General features: G+C 40.5%; 1 protein-coding gene across 5 annotated transcripts; it reads right to left on the reverse strand.

The window, feature by feature from the left end:
* Positions 1–1,791: 1,791 nt before the first annotated feature.
* Nup37 (nuclear pore complex protein Nup37) lies at positions 1,792–24,129 on the reverse strand. Of its 5 annotated transcripts, none has more exons than XM_076201560.1 (7): positions 23,970–24,129; positions 20,814–20,967; positions 19,839–20,033; positions 16,550–16,700; positions 14,562–14,778; positions 6,094–6,256; positions 1,792–2,064 (listed from the first exon to the last, which is right to left on the reverse strand). In XM_076201560.1, exons 2-7 carry the CDS (start codon positions 20,955–20,957, stop codon positions 1,972–1,974), a joined length of 963 nt encoding a protein of 320 aa, XP_076057675.1. In that variant the 5' UTR covers positions 20,958–20,967; positions 23,970–24,129; the 3' UTR covers positions 1,792–1,971. The 5 variants fall into 5 exon arrangements, with proteins under 5 accessions (XP_076057675.1, XP_076057673.1, XP_076057677.1 ...); XM_076201558.1 differs by lacking the exon at positions 23,970–24,129 and adding an exon at positions 23,776–23,856; XM_076201562.1 differs by lacking the exon at positions 23,970–24,129 and adding an exon at positions 23,824–23,847.
* Between the last annotated feature and the right edge of the window lie 638 nt (positions 24,130–24,767).

A 24,767-nucleotide genomic window follows, 5' to 3' on the forward strand; every position in this document is an offset into this window, starting at 1 on the left:
CAGGGATTGGAGATGGTTAAAGAAAATGGAGAAAAGTGGGAGGTGAGCCAGCTGTTGTTTGCAGACGACACTGCGCTTGTGGCAGGGTCAGAGGAGGGATTGAGGAAGCTGGTGGCAGAGTTTGGGAGAGTATGTGATAGAAGAAAGCTAAAGATAAATGTGGGTAAAAGTAAGGTGATGAGATGTACAAGGGGTGAAAGTGGCAGTAGACTGGAAGTGAACATTAAGGGAGAGCGACTGGAGGAAGTGGATAGTTTTAGATACTTGGGTGCAAGTGTAGCAGGAAAAGGTGGAGTGAAGGTGGAGGTAGAATGTAGATTGAGAGAAGCGAGTAAATGCCTTGGTGGTTTAAAGAGTGTAATGAGAAATAGACATTTGGGAATGGATGCGAAGAGGAGACTGTATGAAGGAGTGATTGTGCCAACAGCACTGTATGGGGCAGAAACGTGGAACATAAGAGAAGAAGAGAGAAGGAGTTTGAATGTGTTTGAGATGAGGTGTCTGAGAAGTATGGTGGGGGTTACTAGGCTAGATAGAGTGAGAAATGAGGAGGTGAGGAGGAGAACAGGGGTGAAAAAGGATTTGGGAGATAGGGTTGATGAAAGAATATTAGGATGGTTTGGACACATGGAAAGAATGAGTGAAGAAAGACTAGTAAAAGAGGTATGGAAGGCAGATGTGGAGGGAGTGAACATGAGGGGACGTCCTAGGATGAGGTGGATGGATGGGGTGAAGGGGGCTTTGGGGAAGAGGGGAATGTCTGTTGAGGAAGGAAGGGAGAGGACGGAAGACAGAGATGAGTGGAGAATGGTTGTATATGGATGATGTTGTGACTGCATGAGGAGGAATGGTCGGGGGGGTGGGGGGTGGGGTAGTATGTGTGAGTAAATTTTGACGCAGCCCGAAGGGATTTCTCCCCGTCCTCTCCTTATATGCAAAGGGGGACGGAGAGGGGGGGTCGCCGATTAAATGAAGCGGCCTTGCTGTGGATGTACTGTGTCTTGCGACACTGCTTCTGACCCAGGGCGGTGGGCAGGGTGCAGGGATGACCCGTCATCCAGGAGGTGCTCAGATGAGAGGAAGGGTGGGAGGGGTGTGGAGTGTATTTAGGGATGAAATGGGTGGGAGTGTTTTTATGCCTTTCCCTTTTTGGCTACCTCCCTTGGAAGGGGGAAAAAGCCTTGGTATATGTATGTATGATTTCTTGTAACATGCTATTTCCTCCAGATATTTGTCTTCTTTACCCTACACTTCACCTCTACTCCAATCAATGTCACATGTGACCCAAAATACTAAGCACTCTACTTCCTCCAGCCTCCCCTCAAATCAGTTAACTAATTGTTGCCTCAACTTTCACTAAGTGGAAACACTGCAGCCCCAAAGTGGCTGGTAATGGTCCTCAGGCTGTCCTACTCACCTCTTTGGGGAAATTTTTTTGGACTGTTGTGATACATTGGTGTAGGATTTTTTATATGTTACTGGCTGAAAATATTAGGAGAGCAGTTGCCCCCCCCCCCAAAAAAAAAAAAAAAAAAGATAGACAGACAGATCTTGGACCCAGTCTAGAGACCAAGTCTCAACCTATCTAGGCTGCACCTCCTCATGGATGTAAAGGGGTTGAGAGAGTTTGAAAATGGGGATCTTTGCTACCCATCTTCCAGGACCACCACATCTGTCATCGGTCCCCATCCCCATAAAAATCATCAGTAACATTGTCATTAACTAAGAGGTACAAACAAACTTTGGGATATCTAGAAAGCATTGACTAAATGAATAAAATAAAAATCCAGCTTCTTATTGATGAAGTTTTATTAACATTTCAAGAAAAACAAAATTATGAAGACCTTATTAACTTTTTTGTTTCATAAAAATGGAACTTCTTTCAGACTCTCACATAATCAAACGATAAACCACATGTATAATTAGAAAAATAAGATGCAATCATGAATTAATCCTTTGATGAAAAGACTTTCAAACATTATCAATTTTCCAAAACATGACCTTCCTATCTGAAGCTACAACTAAATATGGTAAATACTGATGCCACGTCATTCCTCTCGCAACCTGCAACAAAAATAAATACCATTAATTCTAACCAAATTAATTGCTGTATCACTGTCTCCTCTGGTTGTCATAACTATGAAATCATGATTTCACTTACTTTCACTTTTTTTTTTCTCTCTGATTTCCATTACATCATATTCCATTATGAGTGGAAAGGGTGGCGAGGCATTCACCTCACCACTGTTTCCACTCATTTTGTCATACATACTTCAACATATTCCATTATATTATATCAAATCCACTAAGTCACTTTCTAACTTTTCACTTCATGAGACTCCAATACCAACAGGAGGTTTCTTCCCATTTACAGGGGAGGTAACCAAGAAATACATCCACCCTCACTCACTGAACCCATCTGTTACTCAATTCTCTTTCATTTTAGCTCCTTGAAGATGAAGGGTCATCCATACCACACCCACTGCCTGGGTCAGAAGCAATGTAGCAAGACAGCACATCCAAACTAGAGTCACCGGCTTAATTTACATGTTGATGACCCTCCCTCCTTATCCCCTCGTGCAAAAATAGAGAAGATGAGGAGAAATCAATTAAGGTCACATTAATTCATATTACATGCACAACCATTCTCCACTCACACCTATCTCTTGCCTACTCCCCTTCCTGCTCAACAGACATTCCCCTTATACTCAAGGCTCCCTTCACCCCATCCACCCTTCTCAGTCTTCATCTTCCCCTCAGGCTCACTCCATCCACCTCTGCCTTCACTGCACTTACTGCTGGTCTTTCCTCATCCAATTTTTTTTTCATAACCATATGGGTTGTTTTCCTCTCTGTTTGTCATACATTATAACTGTTAATTCTATGTGTGTGTGTGTTTTAGTTATAGGATAGGATGGCAGCAGAAGGGTTTTGATGGATCTGGGAGAACTACTACTCATTTCTTCAACAGCTGGTTTGTCTATCTCTATCTTGACTGTTATGTGAGTGACCTTGCTGGGGGTGACTCCACATCCAAGTAAAAGAAGAGCAGGCTATGTTTAAGGCACCTTTTCCAGTCTTTTCCCTATGCGAGGTGAACAGAGCGAATCCTAAATAAGGCTACTTAGACATACAAGAATAGTAAACTGTATTGCTGACTTATGCCTGCATAGAGCTATGACTAGACCTGCACTGCCCATGTGTCGGTTGTGACTAAGTTACCAGATATCACATTCTCCTGCCCCCAACTGTCACATGCCATCGCTGTGGGACTTTCATCCGATTAGTAGAAAGAACGAACAAAAACACTATTAGTATGGTACAAAGGATACTACAGGGATTGACTGTCAGCCACTTGTTTGCAAACATACATTCTATCAAAACAGGTACACCATGGGAAGGTAGCATGGTAGCAATTAGAAGGCAGAGGCTATACCTTTAAACATGAGCACAGGTTTTGACTCGTGCACTCTCAATTGTCCTCTGATGTTGAGCCCTGCAGAAAGCATGCCCCCAAGACAGGTGGAAGGATACAAAATCTGTGTATCATTTCTACTAGCAGTACCCAGGAATTCTATCCTTGGGGACAATACAGCAGTGAAGAGGCAGAATCACATAGGTGATAAATGGGAGATTTAAGGAAGGCATCAGAACAGTTACACATGAATGATATTTTGACAGCCTGAAGGGATTTCTCCCCATCTTCTCTTTTTCTGCATGAAGAGTCGGAGAGGGGGGGGTCACCGATTAAGTGAAGTGGCCTTGCTGTGGATGTGCTGTGTCTTGCTGCATTTCTTCTGACCCAGGGCAGTGGGTGGGATACAGGGATGACCTATCATCCATGAAGAGCTAAGATGAGAAGGAAGAATGGTGGATGGGAGTGGAGTGGGAACTTGCCTTTTGACTTGGCTACCTTCTTTGTAAGGGGGAAAAAAGTCCTTAGTATTTAGATAGGTCAGAACAGGGATATAACAGAAGTGTGATCAGAGCTCTTTTTGAGTAGAACTCCATCAATCTGTTGCTCCTGGTCTCTCTTACAGAAGATCTTTAGCCTTCAGGTAACTTGCAACAGCCTCCAGGTGGAACCATAGGTCACCCAGGGAAGATATAGTGCGTTACTGTCTAGGGATTGTTAGTAGGGAATTGTAGTATGAAAGGTTCTATGTCCTCAGTGTGGTGGTTGCATATGGGGCAGTTTGAATCTGTCATCAAGTCTATTCTGTGTTGGCACTGTTTTAATGCTGGATGGTGTCCTGAATGCAGGTGAACCAGTGTGGTTCTTATCACGTGTGAGTAGAAATTAGTGTCTAATCATGAGGAGATGGAGAGGGGGGTTGCCAATTAAATAAAGTGGCCTTGCTGTGGATGTGTTGTGTCTTGCTGCATTGCTTCTGACCCAGGGGAGTGGGCAAGACACAGGGATGATTCATCATCCAGGAAGAGCCAAGAAAAGAGGGAGAGAGAGGTGGTGAATGGGTGGAAATGGAATTATGCCTTTTGATTTTGGCTACCTCCCTTGTAAGGAAAAACAAAACAAACCTTAGTATATGTATGTATATATGCAAGATGCAGGGATGACACATACTCCAGGAGGAGCCAAGAAAAGAAGGAAGGAGGGGTGGTGAATGGGAGTGGAGTATGTGGAGATGATATGGGTGGGAGTGAATTTATGCCTTTGACTTTGGCTATCACCCTTGTACGGGGGAAAAAGCCCTTGGTATATATATGTATGTATAAAAGAATATGAAATAACTTTGGCCCATAGGAATGTCATTCAAGTCCCAGAAGTAGCAACTGCATAAAACTCATGTAGAATAGCTTCCCACATAGAGTGATTAATGTCTGGAACAAACTAAAACGAGAAACAGTGAGTGCCAAAACTATACACAATTTCAAGAATATACTGGATGCGGAGAGATACAAAAACGGGTCACTACGAGCATAGCTCTTGTCCCGTACAATACATTACATACATACATATACCAAGGCTTTTTCCCCCTTACAAGGGAGGTGGCCAAAAAGTTAAAGGCATAAAATCATTCCCACCCATTCCATCCCTGAAAACATTCCACACCCCTCCACCCTCCCTCTTATCTTAGCACCTCCTGGATGACGGGTCATCCCTGCACCTTGTCCACTGCCCTGGGTCAGAAGTAGTGTCGCAAGACACAGCACATCCCGTACAAGGCCGCTTCATTAAATCGGCGACCCCCCCCCCCTCTCCATCCCCCCATGCATAAAAGGAGAAGATGGGGGAGAAAACCCTTCGGGCTGCGTCAAATTTTGCTCACACATACTACCTCACCCCCCATCCCCCCACCCATTCCACCTCATGCATCACAACATCATCCATATACAACCATTCTCCATTCACCCCTGTCTTCTGTCCTCTCCTGTCCTTCCTCAACAGACATTCCCCTATTCCCCAAACCCCCCTTCACCCCATCCATCCACCTCATCCTAGGACGTCCCCTCATGTTCACTCCCTCCACATCTGCCTTCCATACCTCTTTTACTAGTCTTTCTTCACTCATTCTTTCCATGTGTCCAAACCATCCTAATACTCTTTCATCAACCCTATCTCCCAACTCCCTTTCCACCCCCAATCTCTTCCTCAACTCCTCATTTCTCACTCTATCTAGCCTAGTAACCCCCATCATACTTCTCAGACACCTCATCTCAAACACATTCAAACTCCTTCTCTCTTCCTCTCTTATGTTCCATGTTCCTGCCCCATACAGTGCTGTTGGCACAATCACTCCTTCATACAGTCTCCTCTTAGCATCCATTCCCAAATGTCTATTTCTCATTACCCATAAAATACAACTAGGTAAATACATACGGGGAGGTGGGTGTCATACTGGTATTGGTAAAGATGACATCAAGGTGAGATGTGGGAGGAGGGTATGATAGAATTCTTCTATGAAAGGAGAGGTTCTTGGAGGAAATACATGGGTTATGGTCATAATATGAATGTTGAAGTCTGACAAAGGTCATCTAAAAAAAAATCAAATCAAGTTACAATAATACATATCAGTTTAAGCACAAGTGTGAATTACCTTCTTTATCTATAAATGTTGATGCTATACAAACCTTTAGTTGTGCAGTGACGGGTATTTGGTTAAGGCGCAAGTGTGTCACCCGCACAGTGTGGCCAGGTCCAGCTATAGAGGCCACCAAGTTGGGGGCACAGGGGCACAAAGCAACATTGGAGACAGACTCGCCTCCCCCTACTTGTAATACCTCTGTCTTGGGCCTTAAAGCAAAGACACAACATACAAATACAGGTGATAAGTCATGATGACAAATTATCATATAGAAATCTGCAAGCAATAACATTGCAAAATGTATTGTTTGATATTATGCATTCTTGGCAATTCCACAATGTTAAATATTTTATTCCTGGGAAACATTAGTTTTCAAGTTTGTAAATATTTATACTAAAAAGCCTTTTCCCCATACAAATGGGGGTAGCCATGTCAAAGCTTATAAGATTACCCACCTGACACATACACACACACACACACCTAAAAACACATTTGTTATCCCTCATATTTTACCACCTTGTGGATGAAGGGTCATCCCTGTCCCAGCCACATTGATTTGGTTGAAAGCAATGTAGTGAGACCTCTCATTAACGGACATTAATTAGCCGTGTTTGCGGTGTTTTTGCTGTGTTTTCGGCGCTGTTGTTTAGTGTGTGCAATCACTATGCCACCCAAAAACCACTCCAAAACACCGAAAACACAGTGAAAACACTACAAACACAGCTAATTAACGTCCATTAATGAGAAGTCTCACTGTACTTCCAAAGCATGGCCTGACAGGTAAAACTAGTTTACCTATTCTTTGTAAAGGGGAAAACGCCATTGGTATATGTATGTGTGTATTTTGTGATATATATGTATGTATGTATTTTGTGATATATATGAAGCGACGTGGCAACTTAGCCACCACAAGCATCACACAACTTGCACCAAATCTCAGTGTCTCTTGAGACGTCCACAGGAGGAGTAAGCTGGAAAGCCGCTCGTCTGACTGCCTTCCCGACTTGATTACTTTCCTTGTAGTTCTCCCTCAGGTTGGATACTACTTCTCCCAAGTAAATCTACAGTCATGCCGCGTCCTCCCAAAAAGAATATGTGGCAGAGGGCAGGAATTAAAATTTTACAGGAGAAGAGGAGAAACAAGTGCAGGCTGCCTTATTGCCCTCGCACGTGATAACACCACCTCTTTCTCATCATTCAGCCTCACTGTAGCCCTCATCATCATCTCAGCAACTGCCCTCAACTTCACAGCATTCGCCTTCACTACCACTAAACGTAACAGAAATAAAACAAGTCACAAGATCAGTCTTACGTCACCAACTCCTGTGAGACATAATTCCTCCCCTCTCTGAAGATGAAGAGAGATATGTACTTTCATGCTATCAATTGGAAAGCATCATAGGAAAATTTTGTTATGCATATGGGGGTGAGAAGAGCACTGATGCTTCATACAATGCCTTTGACTGCTCCACTGCTATCACTTGTAACACCTGCACAGAGCATGAAGATGCATCTGTAAAGCCTCTGATACCCTCATCTGTGTGTGAATAATATCCTGTAAATTAGAAGGGGACCAGGTGCCAAACTGGCCTGAATGTTTTATCTGGCTTTACCTTATGGATGGGGTGGTGCAAGAGGTAAACCCAAGGGTAATAGGCTGAGGAATGGAGATGATTAAAGAAAATGGAGAAAAATGGGAGACAAGCCAGTTGTTGTTTGCTGATGACACTGTGCTTGTGGCAAGATCAGAGTAGGGAGAAAGTAGTGACTGAGTTTGGGAAAGTGTGCCTTACCTGCTCTCATCATTTTAATAACTGCTTTCACCTCATCATTCTTTATTTCTCTCCATTTTCTTTGCTCATCATTGTCATTTTCTTAGCGGTCCCCACTGCAACTAACTTTCCTTCCCTATCCTCCTACACATTTACCAACTTCCTAAAATTCTCTGCCTATCTTCCTTTTACTGATGTCTCTTCCATTATCATCTCTCCATCTGCACCTTTTAACCTTTTTTCTCTACTTTATTCACCTCTTCCTCTCTAAATTTCTTTCCAAAACATCTTTTTATTACTTTCAAAATTTTGTCATACTCTTACACCATTTTACATCCGCTCTCCTCTTCGTCTTTTTTATCTTATGCTTTACTTCTCTTTTCTTTGTACCTCTCATATGATTCTTTCATCCTATTTTGTAACCAATCTGTGAAGCCTTGCTGACATCTCTTCTACAACCTTTTTTATTTCATCCCACTACTCACTACCCTTCCTTCTATTTCCTTCCGTTCTCCTTGTTCCACACATCAACTTTGCACACCTTGTGATTCCCTCCTTGAACCACCCATTCCTCTTTCACTCCTAGTTCTATTTTATCCTTCACTCCCTCCCACTCCTCTCTCAGCTTCTTGTACTTCTCCTTTTCTTTCTCATTTAAGCAGTTTACTATAAGCACCTCCCTACCTTCTGTTCTTTTCCTCTTTCTCCATCTATCCTCCACTCTCAACTAACCTTCCACCAAAAAATTATCTGACATTCCACCACTCTCTCCCTTTAGAACATGTACAACCAAAACCCTTCCTACTATTTTCCTGGTTACCACTTTGTGGTCCATTAATGCCCTATCCACCACCCTCTCCCATGTGTACTTATGCTTGTCTTTCTTCCTAAACTCTGTATTTGCTATCACCAACTCTCTAGACACATCTCCACCATCAACTTTCCACAAAAAAAAATTCCTAGAACGCCACACTTCCCAACCACTCCATCTATTGGTTCATTTCTTACCTTTGCATTAAGATCTCCCAATACCACTATATTGATATTTCTCCCTAAACCTTCTATGCACTCATTCAAATCTATACAAAAAGCCTCCCTTTCCTCTACACTCTTCTCACTACCAGGCCCATATGCACTTACAAAAACCCACACCTCCCTTCCCAGTTTCACCTTCATCCACATTAACCTTGAAGAAACCTCCTTCCACTCCACCACACACTTACCTATCTCTTCACTTACTAGTATAGCCACCCATTCTCTCCCTCATCCTCTCTTCACTCATGACACCCTCCCAACTACACTCCCAAACTCAAACTCGCTCCTCCCTTTCAACTTTCATCTTTCTTCTCACAAACATATTGCCTATCTCTTCCCTTTTACTCTCATCTGTACCACATTCATGCACATTAAAAGACCCAAACCTTAGGATTCTGGTTGGAAAACTCTCAGACCTTCTTATGCCTTTTTTTTTTTTTCTTCTTCTTTTTAAAGAAATGGCTTGGGGCTACAGAAAGATGGATGCCATTGAGCAACTTTTAACCCCATAATAACAAGCAGCCAATACCCCAGACAGGGACAAAGGAATACACACACCGAAAATCATGAAGATAGAAAAAAAATAAATGTAACCCACTAAGTAATTGGTGGTGCCTCCCCTTAAATCATATGCTGGTACAACATTCAGAAAAAAAAAAAAAAACTACTAGTACAGTATACGAACAATATATATGCTCAGTGTTGAATTATATAAGCCCCACATGGGCCCCTAACCTCACTGAGGCACATTACAACACCCTGCAGACTATATAGAACAAAGGCTGAAAGATAATAGCTGGGTGTACAAACAGAACACCTACAGACCATCCACACCATGAAACGAAATTCATCAAAGTCCAGAATCACCTTTGTATGAGAGGTACACAAACACTTGCCACAGCCTCCACAAACACAGCCCACCCACTACACCGCATGGCAGGACACCCACACATGCCAAGAAACATCAAAACAATATCCAAATACCTATATCACACACATATACCCTCTTCTCTTTCTCCACAACTACCAGCTTCCAGAAGCATATCCATACTCACATTGCTCTGCCTCATTAACAGACTGAAAGACTAATGCATGCCAGACACCCTGATATCCATCCCTCTGAATCCTCTCTCCCCTGAGGGGAGAAAGTCCACCTGGCCAGGCTGTGGTGCAGCTACCACCCCCTTCTAAATTACCAGAGGCAGAAGGATGAAAGCATTGTGGATATCTGTCCAGGATGTAACACTTCACCCCATACTATTCAACATATTATGGAAGACTGTACTCTACACAATTACTTGTACACATGCCAATAACACAACACACTTTTTAAGGGATTCATAGGAAAACCCTGTTCCAGCCATGACATTCCTTTCGAAGACAGGGTTGCTTGGCCAGACAGATGAGGGAACAGCATCATCATCACCCCTTGTATATCACCTTATTTTGGCCCAGTTATTTTCAGCTTTTTATATACCTTTCCAAACTCTACCACTAACTGTTTATGTATATCTTATGACTTTGTTACGGGCAGTGTCATCCATAAACAAAAACTGGCTTTTCCAATATCCCTACACTCACTAACCCCAAATTCCTGCCTAGCACCCTTGCATTTACCTCCCTCACAACTCCATCCATATAGATGCTGAACAATCATCTATCAATCTATATACCAAGGGCTTCTTTCCCACAGTAACATTAACCACTTCATGCCGGGCCAAAATTGCGAGGGCAGCATTAGCTGCCAGACGTACAATGTTGCGTAATAATACTCGCATTATAAAAAATAAAGTCACCGCTGTATCGATTGTTCTCTCTTTCACCCGTGAATTTTGATAACCATAGAAAATATGAAGCCAGTTTACAGAGTATGGGGGTCACGCAGGTACATACATACATACATATACCAAGACTTTTTCCCCCTTACAAGGGGGGTGGCCAAAAAGAAAAAGGTATAAAATCATTCCCACCCATTTCATCCCTGAATACACTCCACACCCCTCCACCCTCCCTCTTATCTTAGCACCTCCTGAATGACGGGTCATCCCTACACCTTGTCTGCTGCCCTGGGTCAGAAGCAAGGCCGCTTCATTAAATCGGCGACCCCCCCTCTCCGTCCCCCCATTGCATAAAATGAAAGGAGGGGGAGAAATTCCTTCGGGCTGCATCAAATTTTGCTCACACATACTACCTCACCCCCCATCCACCCGCCCATTCCACCTCATGCTATCACAACATCATCCATATACAACCATTCTCCATTCACCCCTGTCTTCTGTCCTCTCCCGTCCTTCCTCAACAGACATGCCCCCTCTTCCCCAAAGCCCCCTTCACCCCATCCATCCACCTCATCCTAGGACGTCCCCTCATGTTCACTCCCTCCACATCTGCCTTCCACACCTCTTTCACTAGTCTTTCTTCACTCATTCTTTCCATGTGTCCAAACCATCCTAATACTCTTTCATCAACCCTATCTCCCAGCTCCTTTTCCACCCCTGTTCCCCTCCTCATTTCTCACTCTATCTAGCCTAGTAACCCCCATCATACTTCTCAGACACCTCATCTCGAACACATTCAAACTCCTTCTCTCTTCTTCTCTTATGTTCATGTTTCTGCCCCATACAGTGCTGTTGGCACAATCACTCCTTCATACAGTCTCCTCTTAGCATCCATTCCCAAATGTCTATTCCTCATTACACTCTTTATTCCACCAAGGCATTTACTCGCTTCTCTCAATCTACATTCTACCTCCACTTTCACTCCACCTTTCCCTGCCACATTTGCACCCAAGTATCTAAAACTACCCACTTCCTCCAGTCGCTCTCCCTTAATGCTCACTTCCAGTCTACTACCACTTTCACCCCTTGTACATCTCATCACCTTACTTTTACCCACATTTATCTTTAGCTTTCTTCTATCACATACTCTCCCAAACTCTGCCACCAGCTTCCTCAATCCCTCCTCCGATCCTGCTACAAGCGCAGTGTCGTCCGCAAACAACAGCTGGCTCACCTCCCACTTTTCTCCATTTTCTTTAACCATCTCCAATCCCTTGACCACTACCCTTGCATTTACTTCTCGCACCACCCCATCCATGTATAAGTTGAACAGCCAGGGCGACATAACGCATCCTTGACGAAGTCCCACCTTTACCTCGAACCACTCACTCTCTCCATTTCCAATCCTGACACAAGCTCTACTATTCTCATAAAAACTCTTGACAGCTCCCAGAAGCTTTCCTCCTATCCCGTATATCTGCATAACCTCCCACAGTGCCTTCCTGTCTACCCTATCATAAGCCTTTTCCAGATCCATAAAAGCCAAAAAAACATCCTTCCCCTTTCCTATAGCTTTCTCACATATCTGTCTTACCACAAAGATCTGATCTACACAACCTCTACCTGTCCTAAATCCACAATGTTCCTCACCAATTACTCCTTCTGTTCCTCTCCTAATCCTCTCAACCAAGATTCTCCCATAAGCCTTCCCAACTACACTCAATAAGCTAATCCCTCTGAAACTACTACATTCACACTTGTCCCCTTTTCCCTTGTAAAGAGGAACTATACAGGCACTCCTCCAGTCCTCCGGCACTCTACCCTCTCTCCAACAAACATTAAATAACCTCACCAACCAGTCCACCATCACTGTACCTCCCTTTTTCAGACATTCCGCATGGCATCCATCCAGACCAGGTGCCTTACCTGCTTTCATCATCTTAACAACTGCCTTCACCTCATCCTTCCTTATTTCTCCTCCATTCTCCTCATTCATCACTCTCATTTTCTTCACACTTCCCACTGCAGCAATCTTTCCTTCCCTATCCTCCTTCACATTTAGCAACTCCCTAAAATATTCTGCCCATCTTCGCCTTACTGCCTTCTATTCCATTATCATCTCTCCATCTGCACCTTTTACTTTTTCCTCTCTACTTGATTTGCCTCCTCTTCCTCTCTTAATTTCTTTCCAAAACATCTTTTTATTACTTTCAAAATTTTCTGTCATACTCTTACCCCATTTCTCATCTGCTCTCCTCTTTGCAACCTTTACCTTTTGCTTTACTTCTCTTTTCTTTTCTTTGTACCTCTCATATGACTCCCTCGTCCTATTTTGTAACCAATCTGTGAAAGCTTGCTCTTTCTCTTCTACAACATTTTTTGTTTCCTCATCCCACCATTCACTACCCTTTCTTCTATTTCCCCCTGTCCTTCTTGTTCCACACACCATCCTTGCACACTTTATGACTCCCTCCTTGAACCATCCCCATTCCTCCTCCACACCCAGCTCTACTCTTTCCTTTACTCCCTCCCACTCCTCCTTCAGCTTCTTTACGTACTCCTTCTTTTCCTTCTCATTCAAAGAGTTCACTCTAAGAACCTCCCTACCTTTTGTCCCTTTCCTCTTCCTCCATCTATCCTCCACTTTCAACTTACCTTCCACCAAAAAATGATCTGATATTCCCCCACCCTCTCCCCTTAGCACATGTACATCTTTAACTCTTCCTATCATAATCCTATTTACCACTACATAATCCATTAGTGCTCTATCTACCACCCTCTCCCATGTGTACTTATGCTTTACTTTCTTCCAAAACACTGTATTTGCTATCATCAACTCTCTTTCTAGACATATCTCCACCATCAACTCTCCACTACGATTCTTTCCTGGAACTCCACATTTCCCAACCACTCCATCGATTGGACCATTTCCCACCCTAGCATTAAGGTCTCCCAGTACTATCACATTGACATTTCTTTCCAAATCCTCTATGCACTCATTTAGATCTATCCAAAAGGCCTCCCTTTCTTCTACACTCTTCTCACTGCCAGGCCCATATGCACTTACAAAGACCCACATCTCCTTCCCCAGTTTCACCTTCATCCACATTATCCTTGAGGAGACCTCCTTCCACTCCAGACTACACGTTTACCTATCTCTTCACTTACTAGAATAGCCACCCCTTCCCTCCCTCGCCCTCTCTTCACTCCTGATAACCTCCCACTTACACTCCCAAACTTACACTCGCGTACCCACTTGCTCCTCATGACGCCTACATAGGCGTCACCGTATGGAAGGGGTTAAACAACCCTGGCACAGACCTACCTTTACCTCAAACCACTCACTCTCTCCATTCCCTACACAGGGTTAACTATTCACATTATAATATATATATATATAAAAGACAGACAGACTTCCCTCTTATCCCATACATCCAATACTAGAAAGAATAATGTGGAAGGCAGAGATGGATGGAGTGATCTTTAGAGGAAAACCAAATATTGGATGAATGGATGTGGGAAAGTAGGTATTGGGCACAAGAGGAATGTCTGTGGAGTAGGAAAGGGTTAAGGTACGAGATAGTTGTGAATGGGTAAGAAATTGATGTGGTCTGAAGAAATTTATTTATGTCTGCTTTGTAAGTATTGAATGGGGGGGGGGGGTTGTCACCATTATATGAAGCAGTGGGGTAAACCAGCTGTGGCTCTCAAGCCCTGCTGTGGAAGTACTTTGTCTTTCTGTATTATTTCTGATCCAAGCAGGGATGACCCCTTTATCCACAAGGAACTAAAAAAGGATAACAAATTATTTGTCGAGTGCAAGATGGGTGATTGGTGGGTGTATGTGGCCACACTCTCCCCTCTAATGGGGAAAAAGGCTTTTTTTTTTTTTTTTTTGTATTTGCATGTATTACAGCTTTGCCACTTACTGTTGATTTGATAAATTCCACACACAAATCCCTCTACTGCAAGCACCCACAATGACGGTAGGGCTGGCAGACACCCAGTCTGTGCCCAAGAGTGGCGGAGAGCAATGGAGGGAAAGAGTGGCTGATGCCGATGAAATAGAATATATTCTTACAGCACCGCTTTTTTCACCCACAAGAATCACATCACTATCGTCAGCATGGAATTTTACAGACATTCCTGTAAATAAAATCAGACTTAAACACCATAAAGTAAAACAGGGATGTCCAACAAAGTACACAATTTATGATTTAAATAACTATGTGACAAAACAAATTTCTCTTAAGCATTATTACCTGCAAAGTAAGGCATTTATAGATGGCATGCTTGAAAAACATCCTCATACCTCCCAGCTCAATACATATCAAAGGGCCTTCTCCCCTCTTATATGGGAGGCGGTTGAGACAAAGCATACGCTCACCCTACATACACCCATGAAAACCCATTCACTACCCCTCTCAGCTTAGCACCTGTTCCTCACCACACTGCTCAGGTCAAAGGCAATGTAATAAGACACAATGCTTCACAGTAGAGCCAAATAACCATGGGGTCCTCTCCTCACTCATTCAGAAATTTACAGAGCAGACATAAACATCTTTTCAGGCTGTCACTCCTTTATCCATTCATTATCTTTTGCGTTGTCTCTGATTGATTTTACATTCTCTCCTCCTTCCTTGACAGATATTCCTCATGCATCCAGTGCTCCCTTTACCTCCTGCCATCCACTTCATTCTTGGTCATCCTCTCAAGTTCACTATCTGCTTCTGCATTCTGCTCTTTTTGCCAGTCTCTCCCCATTAATTCTTGTTATATACTCAAATCACCTCAGTTATTTTTGATCTTATGCAGCATTTCTCAACCAGGGTTCCATGGAACCCTAAGGTTCCGCAAAAGGTTATTGTAATAATGTAATATATACATCATCCTATCTAACCTATTATTACGATGAAAATAAAATGAGAAAGATATGGTATATATATATATATATATATTTTTTTTGTGAAGGAGTTCCTTGAGACTTGCAATTTATTTTAAAGATTATGCAAGGGTAAAAGGTTGAGAAACGCTGATCTAAGGTATTCAATATCTCTTTCCGTTCCCATTCTCTGTCTCACCTCTCCATTTCTCCTTCTGTCCACCATTGTAACACCATATTTCTCGAACATGTATAGGCTCTTCCTTTCTGCTTTACTTAAATTCGAAATCTATTCCACATAGTAATATGGGCACTGGTGCTCCTCCATACAATTTCCTTTGCATTTATCCCCACATATCCATTCCTCACAAGATAGATTTGATCTCACCCAGACATTGACTTGCTTCCTTTACCCTATAACCAACTTCCACATTCATTCAATTCTCCATTCACAGCCACATGCAACCCCAATCCATTTCCTCTAGCCTCCTCTCATCCGTCAATTTCGTGTTCAACCCACTACTGTACACTCCTTATATCGTCACCTTACTTTGGCTCACATTTACTTTCAACTTCCTCCTCTCCCACCCACACCCTTTCACAGTCTTCTATCAAATGCTGATGTACATCCTCAGACTTAGCCACATTGTCATCTATAAGCAACAACTGGCTCACCTTCTACTTATCTCCTCTCTCGCTTCCAAACTACATACCACAGCCAAGCACTCTGCTGTTTACCGAGCCCTTACCATCCTCACCATATACACATTGAACACACATTGTCATCTATAAGCAACAACTGGCTCACCTTCTGCTTATCTCCTCTCTCGCTTCCTAACTACATACCACAGCCAAGCACTGCGGTTTACCGAGCCCTTACCATCCTAACCATATACACATTGAACAACCACAATGACATAACCTTGTCACAGCCCTAATCTTACCTCAAACCAATCAGTCACTCTATTCCTAACCTTCACACAAGATACTCATAATACAATACTACTCAAATAAAAATAATGACAAAATTTGTACCTGGAGAGGTTAGAAGAAATTTTGCTACTTCTTCTCTCGTGGTCACATTCCACACTCGTACAGAATGATCATCACTGACCGAAGCAATATTGGTTCCATTATCCCCACTATATGCAATGCAGTTTATATAATCATTATGTCCCCTGAGGTCCTGAAAAGAAAAGAAAAGAAAAAATAAATAAATAAAATAATAATAATTGTATTGTCAAGTACAACGGCGAGCCACAAAACTGATTCCAAATATAAAAAATAAATCATACGAAAATCGACTAAAACATATGAATCTGTTTTCCCTAAAAAAGCGTACACTCAGAGGTGGCTTGATACAGGTCTTTAAAATTCTAAAGGGAATTGACATCAAAAGTGACCAAATTTTCACATTGAATGAGAATCAGACAAGAAACAATGGTCTCAAACTGTCTGGAAATAGATTCAATTTGGAAGTAGGTGGAAACAACTTTGCCAACCATGTAGTTAATGAATGGAATAAACTTCCTGCACAGGTTGTTGTTGTTGTCGTTCCCTAGACTGTCTGTCCGAGCAGTCCCGTCTCCCCAAGGAAGGCCACAGCCAAAACTGGGTTTTCCCACAAATCCTTTATAGAGTGTATGTTGTGTTGTTTGCGTGCATGATTGTGTATAATGCAGTCTTCCATTATGTGTTGTATGGTATGGGGTGAAGTGTTACATCCTGGGCAGCTGTTCACAACACGGTCGTCCAGCCTCTTCTGCACAGGTAGTGCAATGTAGTTCAGTTCAAAGCTTTAAGAATCATTTAGATAAACACCTAAGCAAGATGCTGTAATGATTATAATTTATCTTATACTGTTTTTGTTTTGTTATCATTTGTCTGTCTGATTTTCATTTATTATTAGTTATATGTTAATTTATTATTATTTACTATTTACCTGTTTGTTTATTATTTAACTATACCTATGCATTTATTTATGTATTTTATTTGTTATTTACATTATTATAGTTTTTATTTATTATTTCATTATTATTATGATTTTTTTCCACATCCGACCTAGATATGGACCAAAAGGTCTCCTGTCGGCATGCTCCGCCTTTGTAATCCTTTGTAATTTGTAAATAATATTGCTCTGGGTGGTGGACTGAATGCAGTTGTCCTGATGTGGTTCTTGCTTGTCACAAAAGAGCTTTATCAATTGGGCTTATGTCTGGGAGAGTCAGGTGGAATATTGAGTTTGGGGATCAGTCTTGGAATGTTTGTTTTGTAATCAGTGTGCATTTTTGTATAAATGTATTGTGAGATTCAAGTCTTAAGTTGTAGATATCTGAGCAAAAGCAAATATCTGCTGTGAAGGTTACATTCCTGAAGACATCTCGCAATTAAAAATTACATAATTAGAACTTTATTTAATAAGATGGGTTAGGTTCTAAAGTTCAGTAAAAATAAATCTATCCATTTTTTTTTGAGTGAGGGAATCCATGATGTAATAATTAAAAAAGTTCTAAAAGTAATTATGTAACCCAAATTCTAACATATAACACAACAAAACACTGTAAAACTAGTGTAAATGAGTTGTGAAAGATTGTAAAACTGATAGACCTTAAAGGGCAATAACATTTTAGTCATGCAATCAATCAATCCATCAACCAATGCCTAAACTTCCAATCATCGAAGAACTCAGCCCTGACAGTGGCTGGCTGGCAATGGTCCTCCTCAGAACCACTCACAGAACTCTCTGGAAAAAAGCTTTGAACTGATGTACAAGTTGTATCTGTGGAACTGTTTCTATCCCAGAGGCACATAAATACATACATATACCAAAGGCTTTTTCCCCCTTACAGAGGAGGAGGAGGAGGAGGAGGAGGAGGAGGAGGAGACGACGGCAAAGAAGAAGAAGAAGAAAACAGGCAGTTGTAGTAAAAGAGCAGAACTTTGCTGGTTGTCAGCTCTCCATATGTGAAAAAGTGTAAGAAATATAGCCGAAGTTGATAGAGATCTTTTGCCAGTCTGGAAACGAAAGTGTTAGCATCTCCATGTTAGTACCTCCTAATGGAGGTGAAGGGGTTGATGGGTTTAAAAATTGGGCAGTTTTGCTGTCCATCTTGCAGAACCACTACAAGTGGTCCTTTAGTTATTCATATCTTTAAAGATTGATAAAATATTATTTACATATAATTTTGTGAATTTCCTTTATACATACATACACATACCAAAGGCTTTTTCCCCCTACACGGGGGGTAGCCAAAAAGAAAAAGGCATAGAAACCACTCCCACCCATTCTATTTCCTATATATTTCCTTTATAATAGATATAAAATACACCTGACCCCCAACATTCGTGGAATTTGTGTGATATACAAAGGAATAACCAACAGAAGGCAATGACATACATGTCAACACTTAAAAAAAAAAAAAAAAAAATTTTTAGCAGGAGCAAAAGCAACAAACAAACAAAGAAAATAAGATTAAGAAATGGCATATTGAGATCAGCTACACTCATGTTGGTGGGCAGATATGGAATGAAGCAAAGCAAGAAGCATGTGAAACGAGTGTAAGGTGGTGGTCAATGGAATGTGGGTGACAGGAAACACCCTGTTGTCATGTGTATGAACAAACATTGCAAAAGAACCTGTTAATTATGGGTGCTAAACCAGGAATGTGGAAATGTCCATCTATGAATAAGCCATGCATATGAGAATCCATAAATGTGGAACCCACAAATGTCAGGGGTCAAGTATAATACAATACGGTAACTCTCAGTAAGGCTAGAAGCAGTACTATCATGCAGCAACTTGGCAGAACCACAGTCAACATTTGTTAATTTTATTGTGTAGTATCTGCACACTCAAATCACTGAACAAGCCCTTCAAGACAGACCACCAAGGTTAATACTCTAACAACTCAGACGCCTCACAGAAAAAACCCTCCCACACCTAATAAAAACCACACTGGCATGCCTGCACTCAAGACACTATCCAGCATTAAAACAGTACCAACACAGAATAGTCCTGGTCATAGAAGTATAGTGCCCCAAATGCAACCACCACATAAGACACAGAACACATTATACTACAATGCCACACACTAACAATTCACTGACTTAACAAACTATATATATACCCTGATTGACTTAAGGTCCCACCTGGATTCTGTCGATGGTTACCTGGAAGCTGCAGGTCTTTTGCAAGAAAAACCAGGGGTAATGGATTGATTGATACAAACCAAATTTCATGGCACTTCAAGAGCATGAAGTAGTTGTCAAACCCATAAGAATAACTATTCATTCAAAAATTAAATCATACATATTAAAACCCTACCATTACAGTGTTAGCCTCATCCAAGTCTGAAGTAAGGATGGAAATATGATGGTCTGTTTTTGCTACTGCCAGTTGTAGACATTTTGGGAGAATACGTAGACTTGTGGCTGGACTCCAAGCCAAACACATGGCCTCGCTTTCAATATGTGATTCCCATTCCAACTTACAATCAATTTCATCAGTACTGGTTTCTTCCTGTAAAGAATTCAGATAAATTAAGTTCAGCTTCTTGCAATGACTCTAAAGGGCAATTCATATGAGGAATGCTGTTATCCTACAATACATGGAAAGGAGCTGGCAGATAGGACTAATGAGATAATACTGGGATGGTTTGGACACAAGGAAAGAATAAGCATGAAAAGATTAGCAAAAAGAGTGGAAGGCTGAGGTGGATGAGGTGAACTTGAGGGGAGGACTGACAATGGGAAGGATGGGGGGGCCTTCGGTAAATAGGGAAGGGAGAAGGAAAGATATAAGTACATGTGGAAAATAATTGACACGGCCCAAAGACACAAGGAGTGGACAAGGAGGAGGGTGGTGGTGGTAAGGAGCCTACACCAGGAGGCTAGTAAGTTGCCTTATATAAACGAACCTGTGGGGTCCTGCTATGGATGTGCTGTGCCTTGCTGCACTGCTTCTGAGCCAGGCAGTGGGCAGGAGACGAGGATGACAATGGATGGGATGGTATGGGAGGTAAACATGTGGGTGATGGGTGGGGGTTTGGAGATGATAAAGTATGTGAAAGGAAATGGGAGGTGAGCCAGTTGTTTTTTGTAGATGTCACTGCACTTGTGACCGAGTCAGAAGCAGCAAATGGTATAGTATGGGAAGATATGCGAGAGGAGAAAGCTAAAAGTAAATGCGAGCAAAAAGTGAGGGATGCAGTGATTTTAAGACAAGTTTAATGGGAAAGAGAATAAAGGAAGCAGTGAGCTTTACATATTTAAATATCAACAAAAGATATTGCTACTTAACCTTAAACTTTACAGAATATACTGCTACTGAAGAAGGCAAAGCCACTGCAAGCAATGACTTTGACCATTCGTATGGAGAAAATTGGACAGCATAAACTCGTTCTCTTGTTTTTATGCTGTACAGAGCATCTCTCTTTACTTCCATCTTGTACTACCTGTATAAACAAAATACCAGTGAATAAAAATGAACATATAAAGCGTGTTAAAGGCTGCATGTACAAGTGACCTACTGGAAACATTATATGGTTGGATTAATAGTCAATAAAGGTATATTGATGAAAATGTTTAACTAATAAATCTCACACGATGCAGTATTGTTTTACAAATGATATGAAAACCAATGAATATTTTTGTTGCTAACTTCAAGTAAACATTCTAAGAACTTCTTATAAACTAAGGTATGAAAAATACAAAGCAACCAATGTATAGAATAAAAATAGAGGACTATAATTTGTTATTAGGTTATTTGATGTAAATTTCTACATGATTATAATTCATTGTTTTACAAATGATATGAAGACCAATAAATATTTTTGTTGCTAACTTCAAGTAAACATTCTTAGAACTTCTTATAAACTAAGGTATGAAAAATACAAAGCAACCAATGTATAGAATAAAAATAGAGGACTACAATTTGTTATTAGGTTATTTGATGTAAATTTCTACATGATTATAATTCATTTTCAAGCTAGATGCTCTTGCCATTGACTGAAGACAAACATTCTACAGGTTTCCCAAGACAGAGAGGCACTACATGGGTGAGGACATGATGAAGAAAATCATGGAAAATCTGATACATCCCAGACTGGAATAAGCAATGGTATTATGGTCATCACACTAACAGGATACAAGAAAAATAGAAAGAATACAAAGAGGGGCTACCAAGATGATCTCATGTCTAGATGACAAGTGAAAACTCACAAAATCTTTTCATTGAGTGACTTTAGGGTTGCTGCTGTTCATTCCCTGGGAACACGTGTATTTTGCAAAAGACCTAAGGATAATGGATTGATTGAGGCATCTCTGTGACTTAATTATGTCACATTTGATTGGCCAATCTGCTTGGGAAAAAAAAAAAAAAAAAAAAAAAAAAAAAAAAAATTATATATATATATATATATATATATATATATATATATATATATATATATATATATATATATATATATATATATATACATCATACATCAGGCACCTGATGCTGCCTGCGAGAATTTGACTCCTATTGAAGAGGTTAAGGAAATGAAGTCCTTGACTATGCATAAAGTGCTGCCGGAGCTTGCTGAAGCAGCACCTCTGGAAGTGGGAAGGTCTTTGTCTTTATTTGCTTGATAATTATATTTATTCTATGATAATAAGTGAGTGTAGTCACAAAATACTTTATCATCATGTGACACACAGTGGACCCATTGTTACTATAAGAAACATGATGGCAATGGCAGGCTTTTGTCAGGCTCTCCAAAATTCTGGCACCTATAAAACTGTCACTGCATCCCTATCCTTGACCATCAGCAATATCCAGAAAGTGGTTCCATTGAGGATGGTACTCTTTCACAAGACTAAACTTTGTCACTTTTGTCATTATCAATTAGCTGATATCAGATGGCAAGCCTGCATTCACATATAACAAAAATAAGTAATAATCTCCTATTCTGGGGTGCGAACCAATGCATGATACTCATTGCCTATGGCCTTCCTCTACAGCAACTATATTGAAGGGACAGGGGGTAAAAAACCGGTCTCACTAATTGCCGAACAAACTGAACAAAACCGATAAAAGACGAACATACCAACAAAACCCAAACAAGGACGGTTTTTGCTCAAATGCACACTTCTATATATATATGGTTGCATTATTTGAACTATTTTCTTTAAAATGTGTGATTTCCATGTAATATGATCAAGGAGAAGTTATGTTTTTATCCTCTGCAAAATTACCGAACACAGCTACGATTCGTCCAGCCCGCCGTCTATGATCACTGGTGGTATGGATCAAACTACACTCTTTAAAGTTTCTTACTGTTGAGTTATTAGAGTAATAGACTGCATATAGTTGAATTATTTCAACTATTTTCTTTAAAATGTGTGTCTTTCATGTAATTTGACCAAAGAGAAGTTATGTTTTAGCCTCTGCAGTATGATGTAACACATTTTAAAGAAAATAGTTGAAATAATTCAACTATATGCAGTCTATTACACTAATATCACAATAGTAAGAAACTTAAAAGAGTGTAGTTTGATCCATACCACCAGTGATCATAGACGGCGGGCTGGGTCGAATCGTAGCTGTGTTCGGTAATTTTGCAGAGGATAAAAACGTAACTTCTCTTTGATCATATTACATGGAAATCACACATTTTAAAGAAAATAGTTCAAATAATGCAACCATATATATATAGAAGTGTGCATTTGAGCAAAAACCGTCCTTGTTTGGGTTTTGTTGGTATGTTCGGCTTTTATCGGTTTTGTTCGGCAATTAGTGAGACCCTCGAAAACCGGGAATAACGGAGACAATTGAGTATTTTTGAATTTTTGCCTCACCCTCATGCAGAGCAATTTGTATATTTTTTGCAACTGTATTATGACAACTCCAACAACTTTTCAGAAGTTTGGTTAGGTTTAAAGGTTAGGAAATGATTAGTCTAGTGAGATGAAATTTCACACATTCTGACAACTGGTACCCTGTGGTAGATCCTTATCCACAACTTCTTAATGCACTTATATCAACAATTCACTAATAATAAAAACGAAAATTTCACCTCAATACCACAGATTTTCCTGATAATAATATTGGTATAAAAGTTAAAGTGCAAAACAGTATTCAGTGTAGATAACATATAAACAAAAATTAACTAAAATATATATGATATAAAATCTATCTCTTCAATATAATTACGAGTCAAACAGCGTCTCTTTTTCCTTGGATTGGTAGTATTTTTCTGTAAATTGATCGAATTACGTACACACACAATTGGCGAATTCAAACAACCTTCTGCTTCTGTACCACTCACTAGTGTTGATACCGTCCGATTCCGTGAGTAAAGTTGAAATTTAAGTTTGTATTGTAACTTCATTACCTCTAATTCTGAGTTACAATATTGAATCAGTCTCGTAATATTCTTTTTTATAATTTTTATAATTACACAATATAACTTACATTCTTGTTCTTGATGTCGTCTGCAGTAACAATTAATTTGCATTTCCTAAGGATAAGTACAAATGTCTGTTGCAGTCCTGCAAGAGGACATGCATTGTTGATATTGTGGTTGTTCCTAGCCTAGTAATTCTTTGTTGTTCTTTTGATGAAAAATATATGGTATACAATTACTTTTACAGTACTCTACTACACTGTATTACTAACATTTGAAACTTTATGGTGTAGTCATTCATAACAAATGAAAGAGAACGACCAGACTATAACTACAGAAAATGCAGTAATATGAATTTTCATTTAGATACGTATTTCTTCATATGCCATCATGTACTTTACACGGCTTGAAACAAATCATAAAAATGTAATCAAATAGTGATGTGCCGAGGTAAAAGGGAAGTTAGCCGAAAATAAATTATACCTACCTGTTGGTTATTCTGCCGTGACACCACAATCATGACAATGCTTCAAATGTTGAAAAGTAAACTACTGATATTGTTTATTAAAATCATCTATTCAAATTAAGTTATCACAACAAAATATGCAATACATTATAGAATATAATTTTCCTACACATATTACTCGAAAAGTATTTACAAACATCTGTTTATTTTTTATATGGGAACACAAGTAAATGCTGACTTGAAGAAGCGTTTCGATGTCTTTGGTACTAAGTGCCTTCGGTGAATCATGGAGTATTGTTAAAATTACTTCATATCAAACCAGAGACTACTGTGAGACTCAGTCTAGGTTACAGTACTTACTTACTTAATACTTAAACATATTACGCAGACCAGTCGGGGA

This window comes from Oratosquilla oratoria, chromosome 18 (assembly GCF_046742065.1).
Source record: "Oratosquilla oratoria isolate Oo_2021 chromosome 18, ASM4674206v1, whole genome shotgun sequence".
Lineage (NCBI taxonomy): Eukaryota > Metazoa > Arthropoda > Malacostraca > Stomatopoda > Squillidae > Oratosquilla > Oratosquilla oratoria.

What these genes read in the sequence shown, in the direction of transcription:
- Nup37 (XM_076201560.1), bottom strand. Translation starts at nt 20,957, where the DNA reads ATGGAAGTAAAGAGAGATGCTCTGTACAGCATAAAAACAAGAGAACGA. An exon ending in TATATTCTGTAAAGTTTAAG is followed by an intron (nt 20,034 to 20,813) that starts GTTAAGTAGCAA and finishes AATTCTTTACAG; the next exon opens with GAAGAAACCAGTACTGATGA. An exon ending in TGGAATTTATCAAATCAACA is followed by an intron (nt 6,257 to 14,561) that starts GTAAGTGGCAAA and finishes CTTTGCTTTAAG; the next exon opens with GCCCAAGACAGAGGTATTAC.